This window comes from Papaver somniferum, chromosome 11, assembly GCF_003573695.1.
Source record: "Papaver somniferum cultivar HN1 chromosome 11, ASM357369v1, whole genome shotgun sequence".
Classification (NCBI taxonomy): Eukaryota; Viridiplantae; Streptophyta; class Magnoliopsida; order Ranunculales; family Papaveraceae; genus Papaver; species Papaver somniferum.
The window spans coordinates 51,873,191-51,893,704 of NC_039368.1; the positions used below are offsets into that span (position 1 = coordinate 51,873,191).

Sequence of the window (20,514 nt, forward strand, 5' to 3'; positions counted from 1 at the left end):
TTTAGCCATTCTAGGTGTGTAATTTGACTAATTGGTTTAGTTAAATCCGAGAAAAAGATACGGAAGGTCACACCATTACCCCTTAAAAAGAACTTCGTTCCGAAGTTCAAAATGTAATTATAAGAAAAGACACTTACCTGTAGCCAACTGCACGAGTAGAAGATTAGTGGGTTCCAAAAGCACAGTCCCGTTTGAACTGGAACTGCTCTGATACCAACTGTGACGGACCAGAGAATCTGGACTTCCAAGGAACCGGGTTTCGTCCCGCTTGGAAAGCTCTGACTCCCTAATACGCCACTCAAGTAAAAATTTTGTTCTTTCGTATCCTACACACAATAGAAATTTCATTAGTCTCGAGGTTAGAATTCTATGAGCATATGTCCCATACCATAATACTCATAGAATTCCACAAGGGATCCAATTTTCGAAAATTAAATATACGAGTCAGTCAATAGCCTAAAATAAAATTTGGCCAGTTGCCAACCCAATAACTTAACAAGACGGCCAGTTGCCAAAATTAATATGGGCCAATTGCCCAAAAATAACAGACGGCCAATTGCCAAATTAACACGGGCCAATTGCCTAAAAATGACAGACGTCCAATTGCCAAATTAACACGGGCCAATTGCCCAAAAATAACAGACCGCCATTTGCCAAATTAATGCGGGTCAATTGCCCAAAATGGGAGATGGCCAGTTGCCAACTCTAATAATTTACACGGCCAGTTGCCTAATATGAGAGATGGTAACAATCATCTCTCACTAGGTAGTATGAACAACTAATACTGCAACTGCCTCTTACCAACGATACATTATGCCAAAGTTGCAATCATATCCGAATAGGCGATGTCAACTGCGAATAAGCAACCAACCCTTTTCAGATGATATGAACAACCTTGTGGATTTATGCTGAACCGCATAGCGGCTGCCTACGTACCCTCTCCGTTGCTCGAAGGGATCAAGCACGACCGTAGTTCGTCAATTTCGTCTTAGATAGTATGAACTACTCTCAACAGTAGTAACTATCTCTTGCTAAATGATATGAACTACTCTGTTGCAGTAGCAATCATCTCTTATTTTCGATAGTACGAACGCTTTATCTAGCAGTAACTATCTCTAGCTTTAAGTAGTGCAGAGAGTATGAACTACACAACGATACCCACCCCAAACTTATATGGTCGAAAAATTCTGCCGCATTCTATCTAGTACTATGCATTACAATTTTGTCTTAGCTAGCATTCAGTCCACAAATAGAACTTGTCATCCTAGGAAATATTTCCAAATATCTACAACCATGATTTATATGAACAAAAAACTACAAGCACAATCCCAAGTTTAATATTAACAAGGAGCTAGCACCAGAGATTTCACGAATTAAATCTCATTGTCTCAAAGAAACTACAACAGTTTCAACATACAAGTCCTCAACTAATTTATACCAAAGTGAACATTTATCTTAGTTCACACACATCCCTTAAAAGAGAATAGGAAACATAAGACATCAATTCTTATAACAACGGAAGTTATACAGTTCAATTAAAACTAGATTATATACACGACACATTTAGACAATTTGTTAACACTTATACCACTCGGTAACAGTTAAAGATGAAGACTTGGTATTACAGAGGTGTTCATAACCAACCCGTAATCTTAGCAACAGAAAGATGTTCAAAACTTAGATATGTTCAAAAGTAAGATTTTTATCAAGTATGACCTTGACCTTTGCCACTACCTTAAGAAGCAAAATGCTAGAAGACTCTTACGTACGGAACCCTTACATCTAGCACAACTCGAGATTCAATCTTAGCAATGCAATTTGTCCATGTTTGCATACTAGAAACATGCATTTCAAACTTGCACATTGGTAATATAAGTGCTAAAAGTGCAAGTGCCCATGCATTCCACCGAAATTTAATGAATTCTAAACAAGAATTTCAATACTCTTTCGAGTGTTTTGTATAAAGAGTTTAAACTCAAAACCACTGCTAGACTTGGATTCAATGTTTAACAGCATGTACAACATTGTAGAGAGATGATGATAAATAAGTACCACAAATTAACATATCCACCATCCATAAGAATATTATAAAGCACTTCCAGTGGCCACATGATGAGTTCATTCTCATAACAATCTAAGCATTGGGAAATTAAGAGAAAATCAAATTATTATGCTTCACAATTGTCATCTCAATCATAACCCAGAAAATATTGATCCGTATATCAGAATATAACAAAATTTTAACCACTACTTCATGATTATAACAAATACAATGTACATAATTATTAAAGAAAAGTAACGGTTAGATGTTGATTTGTGACTGATTTCATACGCTCAAGCCAAACTGAACTACACAGGCGCAACTGGAGAAAGTCCCCTACTTGGTGTACTTATCATGATCCATTTGGTCTTGAATTTTTACAGCTCAATCAGCACAAAAAAGGGTTTCTTGTGTCCAAAAATCAGAGGAATCCATGCAGCCTAAGTGCTGAATTAGAGGTCTCGATGACTCTCCACGTTATACAATTTATGTAGAACGGTTCTCTGTAATGCATCAGTTTCTGCCACTTACCCTAGTCCGATTATCCTAAAAATTTAGCTGGGTTTTCCTGACATACTAATGTATAACATATCTAAAAATCAGAACATTCCAACGGCTAGAACTTAACTTACAGTTCCCACAGTGCATGCCTTAAATATCAAAACACAAGTTCAAAATTCAGGCCAAGTGTTCATTACTTCAAGGTCCTCAACTGAACTTCCAAGAATAAATGATACAAGAATGATGATTTTATTTAGTAACTAAGTTCTCTAATAAGAACAAGAAGGGATTCATAGATTCTTAAAACACGATTTAAACGGATCCTTAAATTGAATATTAAGGTGACAAAAAGAAGAAAGGGTTAGGTTCCAATTCAACCACACATAAGTAAAACTTCCACCATAATTTCAACCATAGAGAATAAAAGGAGCTATAATCCCAACCAAAACATAAATTAGAGGGATTAACACCAACCCATATAATTTTCTTATGCAATTTGAAGAACTGACATTGAGTTTGAAGAAAAACCCCAATTTCCAACATGAACCCTAATTTCATTCAATTAAGTAAAGTATATTTGAACATGATATTAAAACATGCAGTGGATGAAATTGAGCTAATTATTGTAACATGTCATGAATTGAAGAAAACAACACAAGATTGAGCAAAATCCCCAAATTTCATCAAGATCCCTAAATTATTAAACTTCCAAATTAATTTACTAAAACGTTAAATTGAATATGTTGATAAATTACCCAATGTTTTACATCCATCTAACTTCAGGAATCTAAGCTCACTTTCCTCGAAACTTCTTAGAATCAATTTTGGCATGATTGAATAAAAATGAAGTTCACATACCTTTTTTTTTCTTTCTTCCATTAAAGATTCATAGCCAAAATCCTAATCAATTCCAAGCTCAACTTCTTTGATTTCTCAATAATTTTTTCAACATTCCCTCCCTTTGCTTCGGTTGTGTCCTTTATGCTTCTATAATATCTAAGCAATTGAACAACTCTCTAACCAGTTCATTTGAGTCATTTGAACAAGTTATGGTAAAGAAGAATATGGTTGATATGAAAGTGCTCATATGGCTAACCATTTGGTTAACTATTGTTGAACCAACAAATGTACATGTTTGGGTACGGTTACACAAACCTAAAATCGTGCATTTCATTTGTGTGTAACAAGTTAAGTTTACGATCTAACGATTGAAAGATATTAGCTTGAATCTAATCAGGTTTTCATATAATAGTGAATATTGAATGCTTTGTTACTAAGCTAACATTGATTGCAAATCCTGATTTGAAAGACTATATAAGGGAGAACCCTAGCAACAGGGAAACCTAATCCCCAAACGTCCTGTATGATACTGGTTGTATTAGCTAGAGTCGATTCTCCTTTAACCTTAGTTTTCTGACAATGTAGGTTCACGACTTGAAGACTTCATCGGGATTGTGAAGCCAGACCGATACTACTTTCTTGTAGTTGTGTGACCTGATCTTGCTGATTCTATCGTGCTGAGTACAATCGTAACGATTGGCTTGAGATTAATATCTCCGATAGGCAAGATATAAAAGTAATCACAAACATCTTCGTCTCATCGTTTGTGATTCCACAATATCTTCTTTGCCGCGTCGATTAAGATTATTGTGAGGTGATTGATAATACTGAGTTGTTCGTCGGGAATATAAGTCTTGTTTATCAATTGGTTCATGTTCACCTTGATTTATCAAAAGACGGAACAAAAATCGTAGGTATTTTTGTGGGAGAAAGATTTATCTATTACCGTAGACATTTCTGTGTGATACAGATTTGTTTATTAAAGTCTTCGATTTTGGGTCGTAGCAACTCTTAGTTGTGGGTGAGATCATCTAAGGGAATCAAGTGTGTAGCATCCTGCTGGGATCAGAGACATAGGAGCATAAATGTACCTTGGATCAGTGTGAGATTGATTGGGGTTCAACTACAGTCCAGACCGAAGTTAGTTTGTAGTAGGCTAGTGTCTGTAGCGGCTTAATACAGTGTGTGTTCAATATAGACTAGGTCTCGGGGTTTTTCTGCATTTGCGGTTTCCTCGTTAACAAAACTTCTGGTATCTGTGTTATTTCTTTTCCGCATTATATTTTTTTATATAATTGAAATATCACAGGTTGTGCGTTTGAATCAATCAATTAGAATATCCAACCTTTGATTGTTGATTTACATTGATTGATACTTGAACATTGGTATTTGGTACCGTTCAAGTGATTTCTCTTGTATTCAATTGGACTCGCAGATTTCGATTTGCTTGAGGAAGAACTGAATCAAGAAAGAGAGATATAACTCTTTGATATACTTTATTAAGATTGAGTCTAGTTAATTCTCTTGAAAGTATATTGGAGTTAGTCCATAAAAATTGCTAAGTGAAATATTGGGTGAGGTTGTTGTACCCCCACCTTTTCAACTTAGAACATAAACCTATTTTAAAATTCAAGAGTTATTCTGTGATATTTTTTGTTAGAATCGGTTTATGTTAATGCCCACATAAACCGATTGCTTGTAACATCAACTACAATCGGACTAATCCTATGCACACATAAACCGATTATGGGTTTATTTTGAGAAAATTATATGAGTAAATTTCAGAGATTTAGAGTTAAATCATTGTTGAGTTTCTTTTAATATGAACGAATTAAAGGGATTAACAATATTCTAGTACTGATGAAAAAGTTTACTCATATAATTGTTTGTCCATGAAAATGAGAATTCAATTGTTGAAGATTCTAGTTGTTGAGTTTCATGGACTCAACAATGATTTAACTCTAAATCGGACTAATCAGTTCATGAATCTTCTAGTCCGAAAATGAGAAAATGATTCTTCAATCGGACTAATCATTTTCTTCAACAGTTGAAGATTCATGAAAATGAGAATTCAATTGTTGAAGATTCTAGTCCGATTATGATCCTTCAACTCAACAATTGTTGAAGATTCACTTGAATTGTTTGTCCATGAAAATCCTTCAGAACCCAAGAAAATGAGAATTCAATTGTTGAAGATTCTAGTACTGATGAAAAAGTGGGTGCATCTTATGATCGCCCAATATGGAAAAAAAATCAAAACTTTAATTCAGATTCGATAGGACCACATAAACCGATTATGAGTTGAATTCCCAAACTGGGGACGACAATCAGTCGTTGTTCATATTATTTAGTCTAATTGTGGAGACAAAAATTATACAGGAAAATGCGAACATAAACCGGATTACATGTTACTCAACAAGAACCGATTGTTGTTTTGGGGAAATTTTCTCTAAAACCATCAAATCCTTAATCGGTTGATATCCTTAGATATAAAAACCGATTGTTCACAACCGGTTTTTTCGACTGGTACAAATATACCGAATCTTGATATTTGTACAAATTCAAAAATGGTTCCAGAATCGGTTTATTTGTGCATTAGCATAAACAGATTATGGTTGATGTTCATCACATCAACCATAATCGGTTTATGTAGGTGTACCATATCTACCGATTATAGGGAACATTAACAACAAGCGGTTTACATTAATGCTTATATCAACCAATTCTGGTTTGGTTTCAGAAAATTTTTATGAAAAATTTCAGAGATTCATAATTAAATCATTGATGAACCCCCCTTAAAAGCAACGGATTACAGAGATTTAACTCAATTACCTGAATATGTTTGTCCCTGAAATATTGTCCGAAAATCAAAAAATAGAGAATTAAATTGTTGTTTGTGATTAGGTTTTAGTTTTTGATTTTGATGGATTGGGTTTTAGTTTTGATTGAAGATTGTTAATAAAAATGATTTGGGTTTTAGTATTTGTTTTAGATAGTTGGGATTATTAAATTTGTGTAAGGGTAGTCTCGTATTTTAACACACTTTAGACACCCCTTATGCTTCTCTATTGGGTGGATGAAAAAATCTATAAGCCCCATATGAATTCCCTAGGTCCCAAACTAGCCAGACTTTTATAAGCTTTGGTCCCACCAAAATTTAATGCTTGATTTATCCTTTTTGTCCCTATTTAATTTTTGTAAATGACAAAAATTACCCTTAAATACATATACAATCAATTTTTGATTTCTTATATTTTATTTTTTAAATATTATTTTCAAACTATTTTATGATACCATTTCATTTAATTTGTCAAAGAAAAATATCAAAACTACTTAATTTTATTTTGACATTTTGTTTGAAAATTATATATTAATAAGTGGTTAAGTAATATATTTTTTTTTAACAATCATAATAATAGTAACAATTAGTAAATTCAATATTTAATAGTAAAAAAACTAATTATTTTTAAACCCAATAAAATTGAATAAACTATTTTTAGAAATATGCATATTTTTGTCATTTGCCAGAACAACCATGGTTGAATCTGATATTTTACCAAACACACTTTGATTATTTTTTTAATCATCTTTAACTTTAATTAATATTTTACCAAACGTCTGACTGTTTTTTTTCTACAGCAATGCACAACAGAAAAACATATTTATAAAAACCGCAGCAATACCAAACTAAGCCTAAAGCTTTTATTAATTATAAAAAGTTTTACGCCAAATGTTTGAAAATGGCGTGTACATTAGAAATTTCATAAATCAGTGTTGTTGGAACCAAGGTTTGAAAAACACCTGTTTTTATCGAAAAAACTGCCGTTAAAACGGTCACACCCATATACCGTGGCCGTGAGGGTCCCCGAACCCTGTGCCTTTATAATGCCGATAAATAGGAAATAACGACAGTTTTTTAGGACAGTTTTTCAGTTTTCACACACAGTATAACCGTTAGTTTGAATGACTTTTTATTCTAAATAACATTTTAACGTGCGTTTTCTAGAACTGTTTTCCCGTTATCACGCATGTTATAATCGTGCAGATAACTTTATTATCATTTTTTTGAGTTTTTTTTCTTCTCTCGATTGAAGGCTTAAAACTTAGAATTAAAATTTTAAAATAATACAAAAAAAGTAAACTAACATGATTAAAATTTTCAAATTTAAAAAACAAGATTATTAAACTAGTATTTATCATTTAAGAAGTTACGCGAACCAACTACGATTACCAACCTTTTTCGACCTATTCATGTATTATTTATTTTCTCGGCAGTTCCTTTCCTCATCATAGTCATCTTCGTAGGGATACTGGTTATCTTCATTCGCATAAGTATCATCATCATAATAACCTTCATTATCATCATCATTGTTACCTACTTCATTATTGTTATCAATATTAAAATTAAATCCTTCGTTCATATGTTGGACACCATGGTCAGAGCGATCGGTAGTGTAACAAAAATCATATGTAGGATTCATATTCTCATAACCTTGTTTATTATCTCCAAATGAAAGATTACCAAAGTCATAAATAAAGTCACTCACCGGTAACCTTTCATATGGGATTTCGACTTCGGGATCATGCCAGTTGTATGGTAGAGGGACAGGCTATGGATTATTAACGGCTTCCTCTTCTAGCATATTTAACCATTGTTCTTCTTGAGGTAAAACCGGTGTTTCGTCTTCCCCCGCTATCCAGTCAAGCATATAATTATCATCCCTTATTAGACTATGAACGTCGTGAATATCAATGTTATGTCGCCTTGCTTTACCTTTAATTCTCTATTGCTCCAACTTCAAATTGTATTGAACATACACCAGATCATGTATTCTCGATGAAAATAAACGATTGCGTAGTTTGGTGTGGATTCTTTCAAACACACTCCAAATCCTCTCTTATCCAAATGATGTATTTGTTTGATTTAATATCTTTACTGCAATCTTCTGGAGTGATGGATACTCAGAACCATAAGATAACCACCAACTTACAGGATCACCACGTTGAGCCGCAATACGTGTTGATGGTGATGCAAATTGACCATCAACAAATTGACCATTGCCTGCTTCCCGCCTACAAAGAAAAATATAATTGTTACTAGAAATTCAAATTACTTAGTTAAACATATTTGGAGATAGTATTAGTAATTTTGTACCTCTAACATGCATGTTGCTTGTTCTTGAGGGCCACTAACCATTTTTGATATAACTTTCTTAAGACAAATTTGGGGCTGAGAATTTTCATTATTGATGAGATTGGCTGATGGGTTAAAGATGTAATAAGGATTGAGAAAATGCGTTGCAACATGAAGAGGAGAACTCAACTGACTTTTCCATCGTTTCTTTATTACACCTACGATAGAAGCATTTCGATTTGATCCCAAACCCATTTGTATAGTTTCCACACTTGTAGCAAGTGCATGTAACAAATAACTCATGGTGGGTTTGTCTGAGTCCAAGAAACGAACCATTTTCAGTAAAGAACCAACCATTATACACGCATTTTAACACGTCGTCCAGAACATCTCATTTGAAATAATATTCTTCATAACCGTAGCTTGCTTAGTTTTTGCCTCTACCGATTTCAGAAATTCTTTGTCCAGAAACACGCTCTCGATAACATTACGTTGATCAGTGATACTTTTGAAATATCATAGTGAAAAACATTTTAAAACACCTACGTAAGGAATAATCAATTAAAATGGTAGTTTTAGAAATATCCATTTTTTTAATCATGTAGGTCATCTATTAATGTGACAAAATTTAAAAATAACAGGTTATCTATTTAGGGACGGAGGGATTATTAAAAAGGAAAAAAACTTAGTCACAACGTTTTCACGAACGTTATAACCGTTAGATAGGAATTTCATATCATATTTTTTTTTTGAATTTTCTACTTTACCGTTATAACGTCCGTTTTTTCAACATACAAAAAAACACGTTTTTTCCCATAAATAATACATTTTTTGCCCAAAACGTGCTCACACCCGTCAAAAACCGTTATAACGGTCTCGCCTAGTACCCATGACCTGAGTCGTGACCCGTTTTTCAAACCTTGGTTGGAACCACCAAAATTTATTAATTAAGCGAGAAATTATTTAACCGATAAATTCATAAATATTCATAACGCTAGTAGGCTAGCACGGCAACCTGTTCAACTACTAATGTAGTAGTACGTCGTTGGAGCTTAGCTTGTTAGGCTTCCAACTAGATTCTTGTAATAATACTCTTTATCCAATAATAAAAAATATTAATTAATATCTTATTAAATTGTAGATGTATTTGTCATCAAATAATTATGTTCTAAATAATGTATAATATTGAAATCTTCAAAGCATAATTCAATCTCCCACTTTGCTTTATTGTTCAATGTATATCATCAATTAAATACTCAATTTATAAAGCCTTTCAATATCCCATTTTATTATTACGTGGAATAATTTTTTACTTATCTGTGAGAAAACAATACCAAAAATTCTTACGATGACAAGAAAAATTAAAGATGTGGTATTGATTTTAGTAAAAAATAAAAGATAATTGAATCATTTTTAATTTATAAAGAATCCAATGTATTTTATGTGTATAATAAATTGTTAATTTATAGTATTTCACATGGCATCAACACCAGTAATAATACATTAATGAATTATTAATTTATAGTATTTCACATGGAGTCAACATCGGTAATAAAAAATATTATTTTATAATTTGGCACATGGTCCCCAACCGGCTAAAAACATTATTTAAGGGAGGTTATTAGATAATCGAGTATTAATTAATGGAATTTGTACCGTATGCATTTCCACCCCTTGGGCGGTTTCAAGCTTACGGTATAGGGTTCCGATTTCAAGAGGGTTTTGGCTCTTGAAAACTGATACATCATACCATACAAGTCATTTTATATTTCTTTTGATAAATACAAAGAATTCACTTTCACAGCTAACCCAAGAATGGACAACCTAAGAAGATAGGATCAGTTTTCTAGCAAAAATTAGCATATGGATAAATTACTCTATCAAAATCATATTGCAACATCCTTTGTACAATCAATTATTCAACTTTTCAGTAGCCAATTTTCTTCGTGCATAAATGGAGTTGCACCATTTAGTCGATCCCTTCATAATAATGCTGCATCGCATTGATGGAGTCTGCGAATGATATATGAGTATTTTCCGAAGAGAGGTGAGAGGATACGGTACATGTATACCACGATGCCCTACAGCAGAGATTATTTTGATATGCATGGAATCAAGGTCAGTTTGCTGATCTGATCAGGCCGATCAAGCAGCACTTAAGCAATTTTCCCAAGCACCATATCTTGAGCTGAAGCTCCCTCCTCCTCTTTGGCGAGCATAATCAGATATCACCGCTCGAGCACATACATCCCAGGTCTTCACCATATCGTGAAGAGACATCGGCTGTGAAAGACTGCGAAGAGATATACTGAACCTCGATTTTGCCTTGGTTGATAAATCTTCGTGCTCCTTACTGCCATAACAAAATACTTAAATTAATTCTTGATAAACAAATGATCCACTAACTGTTTAACGATGCAGTTACGTCAAAATACACAACCCATTCATCAAACATGCATGAAAGTTCTAGAAAATGCAAGATCAACCACTAAGTACAAACTGCCATCAATGCCTCTATGGTGGCACTGTTTCAACCGAGAGTGAGAAGTTGTATATACTGAATTGTGAATTTAAGGTAGCTCAGTAAAGAGGATTAGCACCAAAGCTACTTGTGCTTTTTCATCGAGGATAAGTTTTCACTATGATGATCTCTACATCAATCACAAAAGATCATTCACTCAAATGATCTCAACTGTTGTTTAATGATATAAGATATTTCAAGCACTCAATAAATAGATATTATGACTTCTCCAAAAAATAGTACAATACCGTTATCCCCCAATATTTTACCTCAATTCAACTGGAAACTTGTCCAAGAGTATCGGAGAACAATTTGGATAATTTGTGGGAACGAGCAACCTCAGGGGCTGAATTGGGGTCTACAAAATCATAAACAAGTAACAAATGAGTACACAAGTAAAGACAAATCAAAATATGACCAGATCAAACACTAATTTGTAAGATCCAGCGTTCACACCATTTGCGCTGAAGCATACAGCGCCTTCAAGTTTGGACTGAGAGCAACAGCGTTATAGGAGCACTTGACAACGGTTCCTTCACCACCTTCAGCAGCTCCTGCAGCTGCAATTGGATGAACATCCTCGTCACTGATATCCACCACAGTGTCGATTAGACGTTGATTAATCCTACCAATTTCCTCCAGCAGCGCATGGTTGGCCTGCAAAAAATATGAAATTATCACTTTCCTTTAACCGACTAAAACTAGAAGTGAAAAGGATCCTTCAAAAAAATGGAACTGCAGAAGTAACTCCCTCTTTCATATAAAGCTAATTAAAATGGTACCATACTGTTTCTCTTACATCAATAGGCTTGTAATATTTAGATGAATAATATGTCAAACATCATACCTCAACTCGAGGTCTCTTCATCCTAGAGGTCGCAGTTGACTCAAGATCAGACAGTTCCATATTAACCAAATGCTTAAAACTGTCGTTCACACTGCCAGCTGATGACATTGCATTCAAGGGAACTGCAATTGTGTGACGCCTCATTTTCTTTGTCGCTGAGCTTCCATCTTGTTGAATAAAATTCCTTGCTTGCATACGACATTTTGTCATAGCCACCAAATCCTCACCCACAGCAGCTCTGGATCCATTACCTGGTGCAGATCCAGCTATCCTGTCGATCATACTAATGACTGACCCAATGTCACTGACAGAAGCACTAAATGCTTTAGGAGACATGGATTTTACCTGAGCAAAGATGAAGATGCACAATGATGTTAAACAATAAACAACAATTACATACAATTCTAATTGGATGGCATGTGATAAGACCAATGTTTATTCTGATCCTTACTGGCAATCAGTCTTTTTCTTTTCAAGTGGTATACTTTCATATGTATTACGTTGTAAGAGTACATATATATTCCAACTGATCAACAAAAACGAACAGATTCTAGGATAAGATCAATCTCTGATGGTCATTTAACTTCACATATTAACACCACATAAGTGTCAATGAGTTAGACGTTTTTATGTGTGCTTAGCTGCTAACCTAAAAACGATCGGATAATCTAACCAGACATAACCAATAACGAGGATAAAAAACAGCATACCGCTTTCAATAGGCGTTCCAAAGGCTGCTCTGTAACATTTAGCTTAGTGATTGTGGAGGATGTGACCTGATTGCCATCTGGACCAGTGAACTCCGCGAGCAAGGGGGAGGCTGATATCCCAGGAGTGCCGATAGCAAGAGATTGTGCTTGACCGAGTGAAGCAGCATTCTGTACCTGCCCGATATTTCCTGCATTTGAAAGAGAGGAGATGCCAGAAGTCTGTTTCTCGGGATCCCCGGGTAATGGAGAAGGAGCCAGGGGTGTAGAAGGAGAAGGGACAATAAAGGGTGAGTTTGCAGATTGCAGAGGTGTTCCTGTTTTTGTAAAGGATGATAAAAGGCTTTGCTGGTCAATCTGAGGTGAATGCTGAGAAAGCTGCGGTGATGCTACTGAAAGCACTTGGGGGGAAGCTATGGGAAACGAAGAACCAGGCTTCATTGGATGGTTGTATGGTGCCCGAAGGCCAGCAGCAGCAAGGTGTTGCTGAGCCATTCCTCCTTTGTAACTCATCGCCTGTCTAACTTTAATATCTTCGCTCATCTGCTGATGCTGTGGCATTTGATGCCCCTGCAATTGAGCAGATTGCTGTGGCTTTTGAGACTGGTGTGCCAACTGCTGGAACTGCTGCTGCTGTTGTTGCTGCAACAACTGCTGCTGCTGCTGTTTATGCAGATGCATCTGCCGCTGCTGCTGAAGTTGTTGCTTCAGATGTGGATGTTGTTGAAGCATGTTTTGGTTCATCTGGAGGGAATTAATATTACCCTGTAACCCATTAACAGCATTTTGTGACATTGTGTTCAAGTTTCCCTGTTGGAGTGCATTTCCAGTACTTTGATGTTGAAGGGATGAACCCACACCAACCTGTTGCAATGAACTAGAATTGTTACCTTGGCCTGACTCCATCGTAGAACCAGGTTGCAAAGAACTTAGCAGGTTTGTTTGTGCCGTTGAAGCACCCATAAGGTTTGGAGGACCATGATTCATGCTTGTCATGGTAGTTGGTTGCACAGATGATCCGGAATTCTGCAGGATCATTGGTTGCATCTGGGAGTTCATCTGGTTTTCATGCTGCTGCAACGGAGGATTTTGAGATTGTATCTGCTGCTGCTGTTGGTGTTGCTGCTGTTGCTGTTGTTGCTGCTGCTGCTGTTGTTGCTGCAGTTGATGTTGCTGCTGCTGCAGTTGCTGTTGTTGTTGTTGTTGTTGTTGTTGCTGTATGGAGAGTGGGTGGCCACCAGTTGGCTGAATTTGTTGCTGTGGTGGACCAGGTTTCCTTGGGCGATTTGAGTTCAGAATATTCACGATCTGTTTCTCATAAGAAGCCAGCTTATCCTTCAAACTAGGTATCACATTATTTTTTGGAAGATTCAAGAATCCCATCATCTTGTCCAACATATTTTTGAAAATTTTGAGCCTCTCAATTTGTTCAGACTTTGGTGGTTGTGGAAGAGAATCATGCTACCGTGTGACAAAAGGAGAACGCACATTTATCAAACGTGATTAGCCAATAAAAGATAAGAAATTTTGCATTGTAAGAGAAGCGAAGTTTTCATTAAGTTGTAAACAGAAAGAAAAACCAAATACCAACCTGTTGGCATTTTTGAGAGATCTTCTGGTGCATGTCGCTAAGATCTGGCAAGTATTTTTCTCTCATGGACTTAATCTACAATTATAACAAAATAAAATGGTTAAAAACGTGGGCAAGATGATTTTTTTCTGCGACGGCTAATCTTTTCAACTGACAAAAAGCACAAATGGCTACGATTAGGGACGGACTCGGATGCAAATGACATTTGAAAGGGAAAAAAAATACATTATGAAAGCTAAAAGAGGTGATTAGAACTATACTGTCTGATAAATCTCCTCCTGCACGTCGACCGCATTTCCTATTGCTGTTGAATTTCCTGCTATTGCTGCATCTATAATAGCATTTCCTGACGCTAAAAGAAAAACAGCAAACGATAACCCCCATTAAAACTACAAGTCTGCCATTCTTCTAGAATAATTAATAAAATAAAATAATAATACTGTAATAATAAATAGACAACTGAAAAAAAAGGAAAGGCAATAGAAAATAATTGTATTTAAATCGTTAAAGCAGAAAAGTGCTACTGAAGAAACAAACCAAATGAAAGCACTGTAAAGAGGATTTTTTGACCGAAATGACATACTTGATGAGGCCTCTGGAGGTGGTCTTTGTGAATGAAATGCTTGCTTCTGGTCCAACAAATTTTGATGGTTGAGCATCGAGCCACCAGATGTCTGAATCCTTTGTTGCATATCCCTTTGTATTGAGTTTGGCTGTTGCTGCAATACCAGTTGCTGATGCATTTGCGTCGTTTGAGATGGATGCTGAGACATAAGTTGTTGTTGTGCTGGTTGGGATTGTGTATGTTGGCCTTGGATTTGTAACATATTAGCTGATACCTGTGCATTTTGTTGTTGCTGCACCTTTCCCCCTTGCTGATGCATGGTATGCATTGGCTGCTGTTGCTGCTTCTGTAACCCTGACATGTTACTTTGTTGACCTAGCTGCTGCTGATGAGGGATATTATTTCCAAGTAAATGTTGTTGCATATTTGCGATATTATTCTGTTGGTTTAGCAACCCCTGTTGCTGTTGCTGCTGCTGCTGTTGTTGCTGCATATCAGATACATTGTTTTGTTGCCCAATTAACTGATTCTGTTGCAAGTTTGGGGCATTTAGTTGCTGCTGCGAATGCTGCTGTGAAGGCAAAACCGGATGTTGTTGCTGATGCAGAACAGGAGCTTGTTGGTGCATAGACTGTTGAGACTGTTGTTGTGGTTGCCTGAGGACACTCTGTGGATGTTGTTGAAGAGCATTTGTTGTGGACTGTGCAACTGCGGACTGCGGGTTTTGTTGAAGACCTGAAGACGATTGCATCACAGATGGCTGAGCCTGTTGAAGAGTGGACTGGCTTGGCTGAAGACCAGATGGCATTTGCATATGGGGCTGTTGAGTAGGTTGCAGTTGAGTAGACTGCATTGGGTTTTGCTGTTGTTGCTGTGGCTGTTGTTGCTGCATGTGTGATTGCATAATTGAGGATGGAATGTTCCCCTGTAGCTGTTGCTGTTGCTGCTGCTGCTGCTGCTTCTGCTTCAAAAGGTGTTGTTGCAACTGTTGTTGCTGATATAAAAACTGCTGCGAATTCTGAGACTGCTGTTGTTGAGAACCAGCCTGTTGTGGAAGCTGCCTTCCTTGCATCTGCCTCGTTGAGTTAGCAAACATATTCGATGATACACCTCCTTGACCAACTAGATTCCCAGACGAATTTTGTGTCATTCCAGACTGCATGCTAGATCCCTGATTAACGGAGGATTGACTGAGACTGGCCCCAGATGGCAATGTAGAAGACAATGCCACAGGTCCTTGGATCCCAGAATTTGCTATGTTATTCTGAATATTCTGGGTTAACAGCTGCTGCCGTGCTTGAGACGGGTTGGCTAAAGGAATTTGTGGCTGCCCTGGGTTGCGCACTTGGGACTGCATACTGTGAGACGCTATTTTGGAACAATGACAGGAAAAAATAAACAATCAGGTGACCTATAAATCACAACAAAGGAGAATTAGTAAAGCATGTGTCAATCGTTAACACTATACCATAGTTCAGTACGTACTACCAAAATTCGTTATAAGATTTATTTTACCATCGATAATATATTTTGTGCCAGTAATTTTTCTAGCATAGAAACTCTAACCTGGATCTTGAGGATTTTGGCTACCACCACCGGTATTTAACGGTAAAGAATTAGCAACTCCATTTGTCTGAGATTTTGTCTCCATTGTCAGCATCTTCAAAGATATTTTTCGTAAATAATCCGACTGCATTTACAAATTTAATTTAGTTAGATTCCATGAGTGCTGCATGTATAAGGAAAAGATTGCTGAGCATAATATAACCAAAGAATACTGGCAAAAAATAATGTATGATGCAGATTTCAGTAACGATGATTTACACGGGATGTAACTCATTTTTACCCAGTTCTCAACAATAAATCATTTTTCTATGTAGAGGCCAGTACATCCTCTATTCCTCTGAAAAGAACTTATCAGCCTGAAACTGCTTAGAACTTAACCCTTTCAGAATGTAAAGTGACAAAACAATCATCTATAACACAGAGAAGAGTACACAAATGGGGTCAAAATTTTATTTATGGAAACTAAAACAAGGTTGTACAAGCATCTTAACCTATCGACAGAGTGACAGACCGTGGAGCTTCCTAACAACACAGACATGATTTTGGTGTAAGCCACAGCTAAGGAGATTCTGGTTTGGAGAGAGATAGAGAGATGGATAAGGAAATTGTATCATAGCGAAAAGTTAGATCACATCTATAATGGAAAAACGAATTACTGATCAGAAGTCAGAACACAGTGAAGATGGTGCTGAATTACACAGTTAAGTGTGTGTCCTTTGAACTCATCATAACCGATTAATACGAGGACATACCAAAAGGGTAACAATTCAATTTGATTTAAATCGACCATCTCCAGTCAGATCTTTCTAAGAAGTTTAACAAAACATGGAAAGGCATACCACACAGAACGCATATTCAACACTGGCTAGTCGCGCAAACTCTCGCAAGCAACCCCCTAGAATTCAGCTACTGCTACTCAGGTCTTTAGGGTAATAAAGTACATTCCGGAGTGAGAAATTGAGACCCAGAGAAGCACTCTAAAAACAAGTGGGTCTAAGCAATTGAGGTTTCACACAAGTTTCGCATCAGCAGAACACAGATGACTTTCACTACTTCAGTTCGGAATAACTCGATGAGTTCAGCAAGATGTGTACATAAAATGTCATGTGCACTCCATATATCATGATTGTTCTATGTAAAAGGTTATCATATCAGTTTGGACAAAATATTACATGCACTTGACAATCACGTGACACCAGAAGATTCGCTATAACATATTAAAATTCCAATTATTAGTGCACCACAAAACCGCACTATGACAAGAACGGCTTGAAGCCTTGAATCTTGAATACCTCTATCAAATGATCCAACAGTCCTCAACTCTTTTAAATTATGTAACCAAAACTCAGTTACGAATCTAAATAATTAAAACGCCAAATAAGTGCTAGAAATCTAATTTCTACTCAACAAAAAGTGAGAAAATTCTGCTTATTTTGATGAATCAATAGTGAAAAATAGGAAAAACATGCTCACTCATGAGTAGACAGAACTAGTAAGCAATATGAGGATGTCAGATTGAATAATGATACCTGACTTGTGGCAGCAGTGAATATTTTTTCCTCAAATCTAACAGCAATTTTATTAAGCTCCACCAATCCCTCTGGCCCAGAAATTGGAAGGTGTCTCTTTAGAGTTTCCATTCTACGAGAATGAAACACAATAAGTTTGAAATAAATGATAACTAAGCGTAGTTAAATAACTAGCAGGTAACAAAGATCATATCAGGCGTCAGATTATGAAATACACCCTCCAATGTGCAAAGAAAAAAAAATAGGTACAGAAATCTCTTGTAGAGATAATCTCCCCACATATTAAAAAAAAAAACTATGTTACAAAATAAAAGCTTTTACAGCAATATTACTCCCCACATATAATAAATCACAATAATTTCAATCCAGAACTCCCTTTTACTGCTTAATTCAAAATGAACAATCCAAGTTTGAAATAATCACTACAAAACTCGGTAAACACCCAAAACGATCACTTTGCCCTAATCAGCCTAATTCGCAAAGTTAAAACCAAACAACAGTAATCAGCTTACATCTTAGTAACAATTCTCTGTCGAGAATCAGGTTGAAGTTGTGTTCTCCAATCAGTAGCATCCATATTAGGTTCAATTTTAGCAGGCCTCCAATTGTTATTATCCATATCGATCACCAACAAAAATAAATAAAATTGAAACCTTTATCACACGAATACAACAAAGACGAGAGTGAAACCCTAGAAACCAAAATCGCGAAATTGGGGATTCTCCCAGAAGTATGAATAAAGTTTGTTTGGGTGAGAGATAATTTTATCACTAGTGGAGAGATGACTTTTTGATCATAAGAGTCGTACATTTATAAAGACGCGCCTAGGGCTGAGGAGGAGTTTGTAGAAACGACGAAAATCGGAGATGAAATAAACATTCATACTGACCAGTGACACCTGTCAGTTAACCCAACTTATATTTACACTAAATCCACCGAAATTTAATCAACGGATGACGTATTTTGCTTCACGCGTGCACTAATTACTCCAACAATTAGATTATAATTGTAAAGCATGTGTGTATTTTTTTGAATCGGTAAGATCGTGGAAGTCCAGTGACTCCGGTTGTTCAAGATTGTTAATAGGGGTACCAAATTACTTGGGGTGCACCACATTATATATAGGACAAAACAATCATTTACCTTTGGGGTTGGTACATCCCCAAATAAATTGGCACTCCCCATTAACAGCCATGCAGTTATTAGTGTACATTGTGCAACCTGGAAAGATAGTTCATGGAGAGATTGAGGTTCGAACCTGTAATTGACTAACAAAAATTTAAATGAAATTTTTTAATAAATGCAGTTTTTCGATGGAAAACACATTAAATATCAAGAAACTCAGAAGACAAGGTAATAGTTGGAAGCCGAGCAACAAGCTGAGCTCCAACTCCTTTTTGAATAGCAACGCTAATCCTATGAAACAAAAAATTGCCTATTTTAGAAGACGAATCATGCTTAACAAGAAAAAATTTCAGTCTCCTTAGGAAAACAACAAACTCATCCCCAAACTAGCCCAATGTCGTAAAAGTCAGAGTACCAAAGCAATAACCATGCCTCAAACATATGTCAAAATATTTGTCTCGCTTACTGTCAACAACACAAAAGATAGCCACACCAGGAAAAAAATTTCTGTACACCGTTATCGGTAAAAGGATTTAAGTAGTATAGAGAGATTAGTAAAAAAAACTGAGTACCGTTTATCAAATCTTGTATTGCAATGAATCCGCATATATACTATGATACTTAAAAGTCCATTACTAAATAGGTACTTGATAGGTCGTAGTATACGAACAATTAAAATGTACAATGTGTAATTCAGAAACTATGAAGAACTTTTATCTCAAACGTTGTGTATAACGAAACTTAATTTAGTTTTCACAACAACAAAGATATAAGCCGCATTCATAGGTAGTGATTTGTACAAATGATATTATGCATCACTTGGCGAGGTGTCTTATAGCATGGTATACACCATATGGAGATGACGACCTTAAGCCTTACTTTATTCTCCCAAATGCGTGACTCAGCCACTTTTTTTACTGGTTATATATATAACACTCCCTCTTGGATACCATTGTTTTAAGAATGTCGTCTCCTATAAAAATTTTGTCAGAAAATCTATTAAGATAAAAACTGGATCAGGAAAAAGAGTACAACATTTTGAGTTGTGTTGACCGCTGCGAAAGCATTGTCTTGATAAAACTTTGTCGGAAAACACCATTTAGGAAAGATTTGGATGCTGGAAGCTCATAACGTTATTGACGACTGTGCTCATTTTGCTTCATTAAAATCTTGTCAGGAAAAACTGTGCAATGTAAAAACCTGAATCAAACTAATACAGGCGATTATCTGATAATCGCATCTCAAGAAACTCTATGAATATACATCTCGTTAGTGATCACCATTCTAAGATTGTTATCTCATTAAAAACCTCATCAGAAAAACCCAGAGGTACAAAACGTAAACGTAGGAAAATACAAATGCGTACTTAAAACAATGATAGACCTGCAGATGATGCCTCGCTAAACCTTGCCCGGAAAAACCCATATAAACATAAACCATGCGAAGAAAAAATAGTACACCATTTCGATCTGCGGATAGCAGTAGAATCGCATGCCTCAATAAAACCTTGACAAGGAAAAACCAGTCGGAAAAAATCTTGACTAAGG

The 20,514-nt window shown here is 36.0% G+C and overlaps 1 protein-coding gene across 1 annotated transcript; it reads right to left on the reverse strand.

Moving 5' to 3' along the window:
* Positions 1-10,137: 10,137 nt before the first annotated feature.
* LOC113322486 (mediator of RNA polymerase II transcription subunit 15a-like) lies at positions 10,138-18,663 on the reverse strand. The gene is made up of 11 exons (XM_026570572.1): positions 18,355-18,663; positions 17,843-17,954; positions 16,314-16,437; positions 14,766-16,115; positions 14,443-14,534; positions 14,183-14,257; positions 12,595-14,052; positions 11,885-12,229; positions 11,494-11,694; positions 11,307-11,395; positions 10,138-10,869 (listed from the first exon to the last, which is right to left on the reverse strand). Exons 1-11 carry the CDS (start codon positions 18,459-18,461, stop codon positions 10,662-10,664), a joined length of 4,161 nt encoding a protein of 1,386 aa, XP_026426357.1. The 5' UTR covers positions 18,462-18,663; the 3' UTR covers positions 10,138-10,661.
* Between the last annotated feature and the right edge of the window lie 1,851 nt (positions 18,664-20,514).